This window comes from Athene noctua, chromosome 14 (genome assembly GCF_965140245.1).
Source record: "Athene noctua chromosome 14, bAthNoc1.hap1.1, whole genome shotgun sequence".
Taxonomy (NCBI): Eukaryota; Metazoa; Chordata; class Aves; order Strigiformes; family Strigidae; genus Athene; species Athene noctua.
Genome location: NC_134050.1, coordinates 7,667,676 through 7,681,318, shown reverse-complemented (window position 1 = coordinate 7,681,318; position 13,643 = coordinate 7,667,676). Strand labels below are relative to the sequence as shown.

At 37.4% G+C, this 13,643-nt stretch overlaps 1 protein-coding gene across 2 annotated transcripts in view; it reads left to right on the top strand.

The window, feature by feature from the left end:
- PRMT3 (protein arginine methyltransferase 3) overlaps nt 1-13,395 on the top strand; it is a 66,450-nt gene extending 53,055 nt beyond the window's left edge. The window contains exons 14-17 of one of the 2 annotated variants that reach the window (XR_012634519.1): nt 315-365; nt 566-653; nt 12,716-13,098; nt 13,204-13,395. Coding sequence is in view for 1 of the 2 variants with exons in the window: in XM_074917973.1 (XP_074774074.1) it covers nt 315-365; nt 566-653; nt 12,716-12,825 (249 nt within the window). In the remaining variant the exon portion in view is untranslated. Of the gene's footprint in view, nt 1-314; nt 366-565; nt 654-12,715 lie in introns of both variants that reach the window. The other variant, XM_074917973.1, reaches the window with a different exon arrangement.
- The last annotated feature ends 248 nt before the right edge of the window (nt 13,396-13,643 follow it).

Genomic DNA, 13,643 nt, shown 5'->3' with positions numbered 1-13,643 from the left:
GGACTGAAATTTGTGCTTGTGGATTTGCACATCTGAAAGGCTGTTTTCTCCTATGTCATTCTAGTTGTAGTTAGGGTGTGGGGGTTATTTTGGAAACTCAGATTAAAATTTGATATGTAATAAAATGCAGTTACAGGGGGCTGAATATTCTCAAGTAGGACAAAGGTATGATGACAGTTTATTTTTTGACTTGGGATTTTTAACATGCCTGAAAGCATAAATATAAGCTTGTTTCTCTTAGTAAAGGCTTGAAAAGGAGTGGAAATCCCAATAAATGTATATATTAATGATAGACTTTCCTCTTTTTTTAATAGGCAGTTGCTGGTTATTTTGATATATTTTTTGAGAAGAACTGTCACAACAAGGTGAGTATTTCACATGCATTTTTAAAATGTCTTTGAGAGATGAGGGTGTTTCTGTATTTTATTCTGCCTCAAGGTGTTTGGCAGTCAGTCTGTTTTGTTGTAACCAACACTTCATGTGCATGTGTGTTTAGTAATTGATTGATGTGGTGTGATATCAAAAATGTTGTTCTTAATCAAACTCTTGAACTCTTCCATTGCAGGTCTTGTTTTCAACTGGTCCCCAGTGTACCAAAACACACTGGAAACAGACAGTTTTTCTCCTGGAGAAACCAATTCCTGTAGAAGCAGGTATATTTAAATTCTGTTGTGGTGCAACACTGATTGTGTTACACTGCTGTTGTCATCAAGTTTAAATCTAAAATACTTATAAAAAGATGTAAGTGTTTAAAAGATCTAGGAAATAAATCTTTCAGCTGCTGTTAAAGAATTTGTCTCAGCAAAGCACTGGGACATATCTATACAAAATTCATGTTAAAAATACATATAAATGTCTGCATAGCTATGTTGTGAGTGTATGACTTATACTTGCATAGTTCCATACTGTAATTTTGATGAGAAAACTGTATCAAAGCATTTTTGAAGCAGAAAAATGCAAGACCAGAACACTGCTATTAACTTTCTCTTAATTTTAACATTACTGTTGTTCTTAAGTATCATATTTGTCAAGTGTTTGCATAGAATTTTTTGTAGTGCTCCTGAACTATGCTGTATTTGTTAAATGAATCATGATTTGATTCATGATGTGTTGTACCTGGCACTGTGGGATTACTCTGTAAATTGAAAACAGTTTCAGATAACTTGCAGCCATGAACTTGATCCATTGAAGTATGGAAAATGTTATTTTGATACACTGTAAATTTTTATAAAATGGGTATGTACTGTAATATGTTTCACCTTGAATTTGATTCAAGTAAAAAGGCTTTTGTTGTTAGGGATAATCCAAAATTCAGATGATAGATTTTTGGAGTAAGATATTGAAGACTGAAGTGATGCTTGTTAGTGGTTTTAATTAGTTCACTTGGGTAAGTCTTGAAAACATATTTCCGTGCAAGTAGTCAAATATTCCTTGCATGGTAGACACAGAAATATGTGTATTGGCTGTCACAAGATAGTCATGCAAGAGGGTGGGCACACAACAGGTCAGGAATTACAAGTCTTGCCCTCTTATTCCTGTAGAACTGCATTTTCTTTCAGACTCTCCTAGTCTTTTTATAATCAACGGAAATTTTTATGCTGTTTTATTTTCATCCACTTAACCACTAGATATTTACTCACCACTGTTGAACTCTGAACCTGGTGGTGAATTAATCATCTTTGAGGGCCATTTTTCATTACAGACCTAGCAGGAGCAGGGGAAAAACCTCAGAATTGGGGCTCATTTCTGCTGGTTGTTTAATAAACTCATGGTAATATGTGGCCCCAACCTAAACAGTTTATAAATAGATCGGACATATTGAGGGAAGACACACAAAAACTTGTGTGGACGCTGGGAAAAAAGACTGAGATCAAGAGACTTAGAGGTGCTATAGAGAAGTATTGACGTGGGTGGAATGTTGTCTCTCTTAACAGACCTAATTATGAATGTACAATGGTGAAAGGAGCATCTAACCTCAATTAAACTGCTTTTACAGTTGCCTCTTCCAGCTATCATCCAGAGCTTATTTCCTAAAGGCACTGTGGCCTATGTTATCTCACAAATCATTTCTGTCTTTTGTGTTTGACTTTATATTCTTAAACAATTTTTACTTGCATATTCTTAAGTCCTTTCACTTCTTGGCGTGGACATACACATTGGTGCATTTGTACTTGGCTTGTGTTCTGTTCAGGTTCTCTTTCTAGACAAGACTGGATAAAGTCTCCTTGTAGCAACTCATTAAGTTTCAATGTCATAGAGTGTGAAGGGAAATTTTAAGTGCAATGACATTTGTTAGAATATGCACATTATTTAATATTACATAGATCATTTGACATTTACCAAATGTGTGAAATTACTAGGAGGTGTGCCTGGCTCTAGAATTCTAGTCTAGGTGCAGTGACTTTCTGAAGACAACTGCAGAAACAGTGTGCTTTGAAGCAGTGAACACAACCTAGTCGACCTTCAAAATCACTTTTGCCATAACTCCTTCCTTTTTCTGTATTAGCTCATATTTCTTAAAATTACTCCCATAACAAATCTCGTTCGAGTTGTGTTTCTCTTTTCTTTTTACCCATCTCCTTCTTTTTGTAATTAATTGTTTCCCTCTCCCATCCTTTTACTCATTCTGTCTGTTTCTATATCTTATATAAATTTACCACTTTAATCTAGGATTGTGTACAAGTTATTTCTAGTGTTAGAGACTGTTCTGAGAGATACTCTTGATGTCATTTCCATTTCCTTTGTAATCCCAGTTTTTAATTTTTGTGGGATATTTGTTCATGGATGACATAAACCTAACAGGGCAGATGGTGTTTACTGATACTTACATAGGAATGTTTCTTTATTTAGGTGATAATTTTTGAAAATAACATTTGCTCTGACTTTGACCCTTCTCCTTCATTGTTTCAAAAATCCTTTTTCCTCAACACGTTAACTATAAGTACAGATTTCCCTATCTTCCTTTTTTCATATTTTTTTTTCTTTGTAAAAATAGTGACAGGTATTCATCTTGATAATTTGTGGTTAACCATATTCTTTGGTTTCTTCAGTCTTTTATTTTCCATTTCACCAGCTGAAGAAACTGCTCAAACTTCTTTTGCAGTATATGTAAAGTTGCACTTCCAGCTGTTTGTCATCTGACATTTGGTAAGAAGCAGTGCTAATTCATTCATGTTTTACTATTGTTAGTACCTGACATGTTGACCTGACTTCCACTGCAAGTGTACTTTGCGTTTGGGGAAACTTTTTTTCTTCAAGGGGACTTTTCTCAATGCAAGTTTACTGAAGAAAAAAGTGACTCCATTAGATTAAATACATTTGCATCATTTCAAGGCTTCAGCCTTTTATGTCTATCCCTGTGTTTACCAATATTCATCAGTACTCTGTATGAATTCTTAAAATAAGAAATATATAGCAATGGGAGATAAAGACAACCCACTTCTGACTAAATGTGTTCACATGATCATTTAGGGTGGAAAAGACCTTCAAGATCGAGCCCAGCCATAACGGAACACTGCCAGGGCCACTAAACCACATCCCTAAGTGCTTAGATCTACACGTCATTGAAATACCTCCAGGGATGATGACTCCACCACTTCCCTGGGCAGCCTGTTCCAATGCCTGATAACCCTTTCAGTGAAGAAATCTTTCCTAATATCCAGTCTAAATCTCCCCTGGTGCAACTTGAGGCTCTTGTCCTTTCACTTGCTGCTTGGGAGGAGAGAACAGCACCCACTTCACTACAGCCTCCTTTCAGGTGGTTGTAGAGAGCAATAAGGTCTCCCCTGACCATCCTCTTCTCCAGGCTAAACAACCCCAGCTCCCTCAGCCTCTCCTTGTAAGACCTGTGCTCCACATCCTGCACCAGCTTTGTTGCTCTTCTTTGGACTCACTCTAGCACCTCAGTGTCTTCCTTGTAGTGAGGGGCCCAAAACTGAACACAGTATTGGAGATGCTGCCTCACCAGTGCTGAGTACAGAGGGACAGTCGCTTCCCATCCCTGCTGGCCACACTGTTCCGATACAATCGAGGATGGTATTGGCCTTTCTGGCCACCTGGGCACGCAGCTGGCTCACAGTCAGCCAGCTGTTGCCAGCACCCCCAGGTCCTCTTCTGTTGAGACAGCTTTCCCCAAGTCTGTAGTGTCTCATGGGGTTGTTGTGATCCAAGTGCAGGACATGACACTGACCCTTGCTGAACCTCATACAGTTGGCCTGGGCCCATGGATCCAGATCCCTCTGTAGAGCCTTCCTACCCTCAGGCAGATCAACGCTCCCACTCAACTTGGTGTCATCTGCAACACTGAGTCACGACAAGTTCTTCCCTAGTAAATATTGGAAAATAAGTAGAAATTAGTATTATTTGAGTCTTGCAATGATCTGACCAGTGTGCCCATGGTGGCATTTGCTTTTAGTTTTTTAATAGGTTGTGAAAGAAGAATTTGGTGGTATAAAATGCATTTAGAATGCTTTATTGTTTTGAAAGCATCTTTTGGACAGGGCAGTGGGGTTTTTTTCCCCAGTAAAGAAATATGGTTTACTTGGATTTCTAATCCCGACTGAAATAGTAAGTCTCTATTGGATGCTTTATAGCTTTTGGGGATATGCCTGAAGTGGTCATAAAGCACTTAATTGTGTTTGGATTTGCTCTATAGAAGAGGTTGAGTTTACAGATATTTGAACCTGTTGGGTATTTAACAGAAAAAGGCTCTTTTATGCCATGGCAAAATTGTTTTGTTCTGCAGTGTGAACTAGCTAATTTTCTCAGCTGTTTGATGCCAGGTTATTTGTTGTAAAAATAGATCTATTTTCTCAGCCGTAAAAAAGACTGAATGTTTTGATCTCTAATCTAACAATAACGGAATCAAGCCATCAGAAGCCAAAGGATGGGGCTTACAACTAATCCTCCCTCTTTTGCCATTTCTGCCACAGCCTGTGGGATGACATGGGGAGAGGTTTAATCTAGGTCCAAAGATTTGGAGAATGAGGCTGTAAAAGTTACACCTAATTAATACTTCTGATCTGCCGCTGAATTTCAGCTTGATATCTAACTATGGTAGCCAGCTTTGTATATAATTTTAATGGATAATTTCTAATGATTTGGTTTTAGATATAGTGTGTGAGTGAGGGATAGTCTCTTACTACTCAAGTATTCTGAAAAGCTAGTTCCTCCTCAGACTGTGACGAGAGGATAGAAGGTGATGTACAATGAAATAAAGCAAAATAACATCAGTGTGTTGGATATGCTTTAACTGCTTAGCAAGCAGTAAAATGAAAGAAACTGGAGAAGGAAGCGAGATGGTACTTTATTGCCAGAAAAAAATGGGCTTTCTCAGACAAGAGTACTGTGTTGTAGACTCCCTACAGAGCACAAGACTTCACTTAGTAGCCCTTTTCTTAGTTTGAAAATCTCTTTATTTTGAAAATTGAAATTTAGATGCCAGTGCAGTATCTCTTTCTTATTTAATGGTCCAACCATAAGTCACTTCCTTTTGTTGTTTGTTGAAATATTCCTGCTAAGTTTCATAAACAAAAAATTATACACTGAATATGGTTCTCATTTGGTTGTCTCAAGCATTTACTAAATAAATAAAATGCTTTAAAAATTGTTTTAAAGGGCCAACTGAATCTTTTCAGTAACAGTGCATTAAGTTAAAACCCAGATCTGTATGCAAGCAAATTCTATTAGCAATAAAACAGCATATTGTCAGCATCTTGTGTTCTTGATATTGCCTTGCAGTGGAAATAAAACCTTGATTTGTTTTTCTATGGTGCTATAAGGGGCTAGCACAGCAAAACTGAAGTAGAACTCACATAACTAAGCCCCTGTAAAATCCTTGATTATCTTTAGCTCCTCAGTCTCCATAATTGGGTAGCTGTTTGTAAATGTACCAACTGAAAAATGTTAATTTGTCTACATAGAGAGCTTTGTTAAAAGTAGGAGAACAACGCTGGCACAATTAATCTGTCTGAATGTTTTGATCTTATACTGAAATATTTCAATATTGTGCGTCCCAGTTGGATAATTTGGTTCCTAATTGAGATTTTATTGTCTGTTTTGCCTATCTACAGCAGCAACATGGTGTCTGTAGAATTCTGTCACTTGTTTTCTTACAACTGATACCTCCAAATGTGATGCTTGCTTTTAAAATCTAGTAACTGTTAAAACTTGAATTTTGAGGTCATGCTAAGTCTTCCATGTCTTACGCTGTATATTTTGAAATCTGCAGTTTAAAATCATCCTGCTGACTTGTCGGAAATGTTTTAAGTGTGTCTTTCCAGCACTATATTGAGAGAATCTCTTCCCATGGCTGTTTTATCTCATTGAAAGATAATAGAAGTTCTGTATCTAGACAGGGAAACTTGGATGGCATTCTTATGTGTGCCCCCTTGGCAAGTGCTGTGACTCAAAGGGCATATGGCTCCATAGAGCAACAACAATTTGGTTTTCTCAGAATTTTGTTGCAACTGCTGAGAGAGAAGGATTGGGACAAGGCTGTACAGTTTAGGATCTCTACTACAGAATATAGTGAATTAAGACTAGTTCTTGGTGAAGGAGTTTCGCCACTGCAGCTATACAGTTTGGAGGACCACGTATCTGGCCTTCGTGGTTCCTTGTAACTACTGTTTCTGGTACCTGAGCTATTCACAGTTCCCTGTAGCTACTCTTCTTCCTGGTACTGGAGCTTTCTTGGGCATCTCGGTCACTTGCCGTGTGTGCACGTTCCCTCAGGCAGCCATACAAGGCTGTCTTACCTGGCTCAGCTGGCTGGGTAGACTTCTTTGCAGCAGTCTAGTCCATAGTTTGTCTCAGGGTGTTGAAACATGCCAGTTTGGTATAAAAAATCTTTGGGGAATATACTTAGAGCATGAAAGGAAAAGAGAGAACCTCAACACAGTTTCAGAAGAGGGTGAACAGTGATGTAACAGAAAGGAGTTGGCTGCTTAGTTTATAAAAGTGGGCAGCTGATGGAGGAAGGCTGTCACTGATCAGATGGATAATGCCGAAAGGATCAGTGATGCTGCTTGGTGCAGAAGCTACTCTTTGGATCTTCATGGGCTGGGGATTCCGTAAGAGAAGTGGACAAATGGGAAGGTGGCAATCTGTGTACAGCTGGCTGCAGGTGCCTGCGGTTTAGGGAGAGGAATGGCAGGATTAAGGGTAAATTATCGAGTTTAAGGGAAATGCTCTTGGTCCCACCACGAATTGATCTTGTCTGTAGTTCTTTCGTTTTCAGAAGATAGATGGTATATGAAAACTACTTTCTAGTCAACTCTTCCAGAGTAACTCTTTTGACTCTTGCTTTTCTTCAGTTGTGTGCTAGACCTCAGTGTTGCCTAAGATAGTGGCTCCAGTTAGTCTAGAGCGGAAAACTAGATAATGTTTAAATTGTCACCCTCAAATGAGGAGAACGTTATCATGAAGAGCAGTGGAAAGCTTACTGTTATATAACTGTGAAGGCATATATGACTGCCCCTTAGAAGCTTTGTCATTCTTACAGTGTAGGGAATTTCGAAAGATATTTCTCACCAGTGATTCGGTGGTTAAAGTGTCTTTAGTCCAAATCCACTGCAGTTTTATAGCAACATTCCTTGAAACAATTCCAGTGAGATGCTTCATAAGATTCTTAAATTTTAACCTGGGGCAGAATAAGGAGTGCTTTGAGTACTGCGTTGTTACTTGTCTCACTGTTAGCTTCGTAAAGCTCTTGCGCAGGGAGAAAAGAATGAAACCTGGAAGATAAGGATTGCTGGCTACCTTCAGTAACTCTTCCAATCTTTGCATAATCACAGAGTGAGGGGACACCAAGTTGCATTAAAAGGCAGGGTTGTCTTCACATTACAAGTTCATTGCCATGGATCATTTTAAGCTTTAAGTAGATGTTATGGTTACATATGCAGGAGGAGACTGCATGGAATCTTTGGGCTTGGTCAAATCCTTTTAGATGAATCAGTTTACAGACTGAAAAAATATGATTTGTTGGGCCTAAACACTTAGGTCTTACACATCTGAAAGATGAAGTTGTTTGCAGTTTCACTGATGGTAAAAGTCAGAACTAAAAAACTATTTTGAATGTTCAGAGCACATGTATAGGGTGTCCTGTAAAGTGTGGAATCAGATGTGTATTATTTATCAGTATGGATTTAGGGATGTTTTTTTTTTTTTTTTCCCCTGCTAGCAAGCTTGTGCAGCACTTCTGCTGAATTATTTTTTTTTTCCTTTTTGGGGACAAATTTCAGGGCTCCCCAAGGGATAATAAAAATGCAGGAGGGGGTTAGTAATGAATTCAGTTTTGTCCTAATCAAACTGCAATGGCACTGTGTGGTTTACTTGCATTCAACTGAGCGTGATAAGAGCAAGGTGATGCAGCTGAGTCCCAGAGACAGCTTCCTCCAGGCAGCTCACAGGACAGCAGAATGGTGAAAAAACATCAGTCATTTTCTATCTATGTGACATTGATTAATTGTTCAGAACTGCCTTTCTGTTATTGGGTTGCACTGCTGTTGTTTGCTTCGGCCCTCAGAAAGACTGGTTGAAAAGGCAGATTTAATGTCGTTACCGCATAAGAAATAGCTGAGAAAAATTGAATGCTTTGTTTTATTAACTGCCTTTACAAACAGAAGCTGAGGGTTTCTGTTCTAGGAAGTGAGCTATAATTTATGTAATTATATTTAAATTCTTAACTTTGTTTATTGTATTGCTTTGTTTAATGTTTTAAATTGTAAGATTGAAGTATGGATTCATTTAAATTGTGGAATTTTAGTTCTCATAGGCTCTTTAGTGTTAACGTTTTGAAAATTGTTGGTTTAAGATGTTAAAATATATCAAATAATTCATTTTTCAGCAGTTCTGAAAATCTGTGTCTTCAAATCAGGTTCAACTTCCTAGCTGGAGAGAAGCTCTAATCCCCTTTTTAATTTACCGTGTCTTTCTACCTGGCAAATCTGTCTCTGTTTAAATAATCTGTGAAACCATTTTATCAGTTCTTTGCAATTCACATTGTATCACATCAGTCATTTGTGTCCTAATAATAAAGCTGCCCAGAAACTGAAGTGGAATCTCCAACTAACTGTTAAATTATGCAGAGAACACAGAATTACCAAAGCAAATGTATATTTTTTTATCTTTTATACAAGTATTGGTACCATAGTCATTCTTTCTTTGATGTTTATATTTCAGCCTTTGACAAAATATCCTGCATTTATGATAAATAATGTGGATCTTGTGTCAGTTTACTGTTAGTGGATGTAACTGACAATTGTGCCAAATGGAGAATGCTAAAATTCTTCCTGAATTTGAAACCAGATTAGTTTCCAAATTGCTATTTGTTTTCATTTTTGCAATAAGAAATTGAAAACTTCAGCTTTTTAACAGAACATAAACAATAGCTTTTGAGATCACAGTAAACAATGAACAGCTGGGAAATATTTTGAATCTAGTGAAATAGAAAAATAGTAATAGTAGATGTGTCTGGTGTGAGGGATGAGGGTGTACAGGGCAAGGGAGGCCTAAGGGAAGAGTAGCAGAGAATGTAGTGCTGCTGTAGATCAACATCACACCCTCCTATGATGTCTTTGGTAGAATCATCTGCGTAGATGTAGTTTGTGTGGTTTTAAAATGATGTTATGAAGTGGCTCAGCAATGGACTTCCTAAATATTTACAGATATAACTTAATTTGCAAGTCTTATTAAGGACTGAAAAGAAATTGAGGTTAGTTTTTTTGAGTAACTGCAAGCAGCAGTCTTCACAAAAACATAGTCAAATTAAGAGAAATTCACTTGGTAAGCTCATTAAAAGCGAGGTTAAAAAGCCTGTGTAGGTTAAATTTCCTTACAATATGAGGCATCATCTGTATCTGTGTTTGGGGTTTTTTTTTAGATATTAAAATATTCACTGTATGTAGTTCCCAAAAGATAAGAAGAATGCAGTGTGTATGTTGGTCATCAAGCTAGAGTTGAGCTATAGGAACAGAATTTCTCAATCCAGAGTTTTTGTGGTGATTTATCAGTTGCATAAAAGTTTGAGCTGTAACTGACCTTTGAGTACCTGACTGAAGGCCACCAAAAAAGATACCCCGATTCTTGCATTCCCCCACTGTATTATAGAAGGTGAAGGTCCTCCAACTTCAAAATTAGTTTCTTGCTGGGGCACATCATTTCAGATACCTTGTTTGAAAATGCTAATGCTGTTGGCTTAAAGTTTTATTTTATTTTTTCTAACATAAATGTGGTGTTATTTTAAAAGTTTCACACATTATTGTATTTAAAAATGGAAAATCCATTCTGCCTTTCTGCAGTCCAGGTGGTTGAATTTCACTTGTTGGTAAATAAGTAAAATATACTAACCTGAAGGTGTTTGGCTTCAACTTCTGGGTTGTTTCCTGAGCTCTTATCAAAACTATGATTTAGTTATTTTTGTACGTGACAAGTCTGAAATCATTCCTGTGCTAATCTGTGTTGGAAGCAATCTCTCTGCACAGTGTACTATAAGCATATCTTTTCATCCATATGTGACATTAATACATTCAGGCATGTATGTCTCTATCAACAAAGAAATTTACATTTGCAAATAAGTCTGCAGTTTGTTTCCATTTCGTTGCCTCTTTATTGTTTTTCTCTTTCCCTGAAACTAAAGACTTAAAGCTAAAGTCTTCCAAGTACTAGATTTACAGCCACACTAATGGTTTTGAAATGTATTAACTTCTCTTCAGTATTTAGGGGGGGTGATGTAGCCCAAATGCCAGTTGTATATGCTTTAGGGAAATTTATGAAACACTACCCCATATATTTGCTCTGCAGAGATCTGAGGCTTTTCTTTTTGTTACCCCCTTGCTTCCCAGTCAGGCATGCAAGTCCAGAAGAATCTTGAGGCACTGCCTAGGAAATATGGAATTTGCTGGTGCATGGGATAGGGGTTGGGAGAGCAGGTGAAAGCTAGTAAAAAACTAAATTCTCTTTAATGTCTTTCCGTACCATCTTCTCTATCAATTTGTCCTTCATACTCAGAAATATGAATATTGTTAATTAAAGTTGTTCTTTAAGTATCTGGAAATCAAGAACCTTGTTGAAAGCCAAGTCACTCAAAACTGCTTTTTAAATAAAGCTTTCAAATAAGCAAATAGTAAACCCTGCGACTAGTTGGAGTTGGCTGTGGATTTCAGTTTGTGTGACTTTTACAGGACAGATACAAACTTGTAAGTCTTGTCTTAAATTCATATAGCATGAATCAGTTCCTGGAGCTCCTAATATCTGCGAGTCTCATTTTCTGCTATCTTAATGTAAGGATATTAGATGCAGGGGGGGGAAAAGAAGTTAAGAAGAGCTGTGCCTATAGAGAAATGGGTTCATTGTCCCTTCGTTTAGTCCTGTATAAAGTTTCAGAGGGTACATAGCTATTAAAGCTTTTCACATCATATCCATTGAGTACATTTGCACGATGGTAAAGTGGACTGTTAGGTCATGAAACAGGACTTGAGATCCACAACTGATCTCTTACCTTGTGTGTGAAAAGTAAAACATCTCTTGGAAAGTATACACAAGTTCTTAAGCTGGCACAGCAGGTTTCATTTTTCTGCTCATTAATTTCAGAATCTGAAAGTGCTTTTAAAAGCTAGAATAGACCTTTGAAGTATGTAATGAATAAATGTGGATGTGCTCTGTGGATGGAACCAGGCTTGATCAGTGCAGCCTAGGACAAAATGTTCAACAGAGAAACATCAAGGCCTGGAATTTCTCTAGGATGAAAGCTTTTACTTAAATTTAGTAACACCAAAAGTGAGAGTTGTGCCATTCTAGATGCCTCAGCTCTTTTCTTCCGTATCAAAGCATTCTCTCTGGTTTTAGGTGAAGCACATGTATGCCAAGTGTTATGGTCAAGAAAGTGTGATTGTAAAACAAAATTTGCTATTAATAATGTATGTATACTTGAAATGCCATGAAGATTTCTGTGTTAATGTTCCCTGCCAGATGAAAATATTACCTAATTGAAGCTTAAATGAAATGCAGTGCAAATCCAAACCGTGTGGCATACGCAGTAGGAAGTGGAATAGGTTTTTGTGGTTACTTGGTTTTACTCAAGGTTGATAGTAGTGATGCATTTAAATCAGGGACCTCAGCAAAGGAATAATGGAATATTAATTTTTGTGGACTAGCAATTTTGCTTTTTTATACTGTTTTATTACTGCTAATAATTTACTTACGTCATAGATGGAAATCTATGGTCAAGAATTTCCAAGATGTTATATATCATTTCATGAAAAAACAAGCTGATATTTGAAGCTCGGGGGTGCGTGGGGGCACATAGTACATCGACACTTAGTCCCTGTCCAGCTGAGGCCTGTGTGTGCCTGGGAATGTTTGGTAGTGATATGCTGATCCATCTCAACCAGATACAAAGAGAGGTTAATGTATCCAAGGAATACAGCGTTTTTTCTGCAGTCACAAGTAAAATTGGCTTGTCAGCTCTTTGGGTGGGTAATTGGAGAAATAAAGTATCAGAACTCAGCACCTTACCAGGCTTAACTGCAGTTAAACTTAGGTTTGTTGTCAAGACCATTGCTTAGAGCTTTGAGAATGTAAATGAAACCTTTGTAGACTTGTTTAATTCTGACTGAGAACAGCTTTTCATGCAATTTAAGGGTATGTAATGCATCTTTGCTGTTACTGTGCATGATTCAGTAATGTAAGCATACTAATTTCCTTTTTACTTTTGCAGGAGAGGCCCTGAGAGGGAAGATAACAGTCTGCAAAAACAGAAAGGATCCACGGTCCCTCTTTATAACCCTTTCAGTGAAGGACATGCAGCAGACCTACAGCCTTCAGTGAAAATTCTGTGCATATAACTTTGAGAAATGTTCAATTTAAATGTTAGATTTAACTGTGGATAACTGTTTCTAAATATCCAAAAATGGTACTCTTGGATTTTTGTATGTGTATGAACACACAAGAATATAGAAGGTTTACCTAGAACTGAGAGTGCACTATTTGGATGCTTTTGTACTGGGATATGGAGACTGATGACAAAATCAGATCCTGCTGTGTTTCACGTGATGTGGGGAAGTCAAGAAAGATGTTTTTTGGGTTACATGAGACTGCTAGGTAAGAAAAGTCAGATTAAAGTTTTGCTGTGAGGAACAGTAAATATGATCTCTCAATATTGTTTTATTTTCCAACTGGAAAGATCCTTGTGCAATTCTTTTTTAGGAAAGAAGCAGCTAAATCACGTTCCAGTGCACCTCAACAGTAGCTGGAAAATCCCGGTGGAAATAAGTGGAATTCCGACTGCAGGATTGCAGCAACAAAGACTTTATTTTTATTACACTTCTGGAATTAAAAAGTTGTAACTTTTCAGTTACATTTCTCTAAATAAATGAACCGAGTATGTTATATAATGCAGTTGCCAGTTTCCCTGTTTTCTATGTAATTGGAAATTCTTCTATCTATCCAGTAATGGTTCATTTATTTGTAGCTGCAGTTTTTTCTGTACTAGCCTATTGGAGCGTAGGTGGATGGAAGTGTATATTTTAGCAGCTTTAGGAAAAATACTGTGAACAAATAGCAGCAGTTGCTGAAATGGTGGATTTGGTTCGGGTGCTTACAGAAAATGAAAAATCAGGGATTGACCCTTGTGTCATGATGTTTAA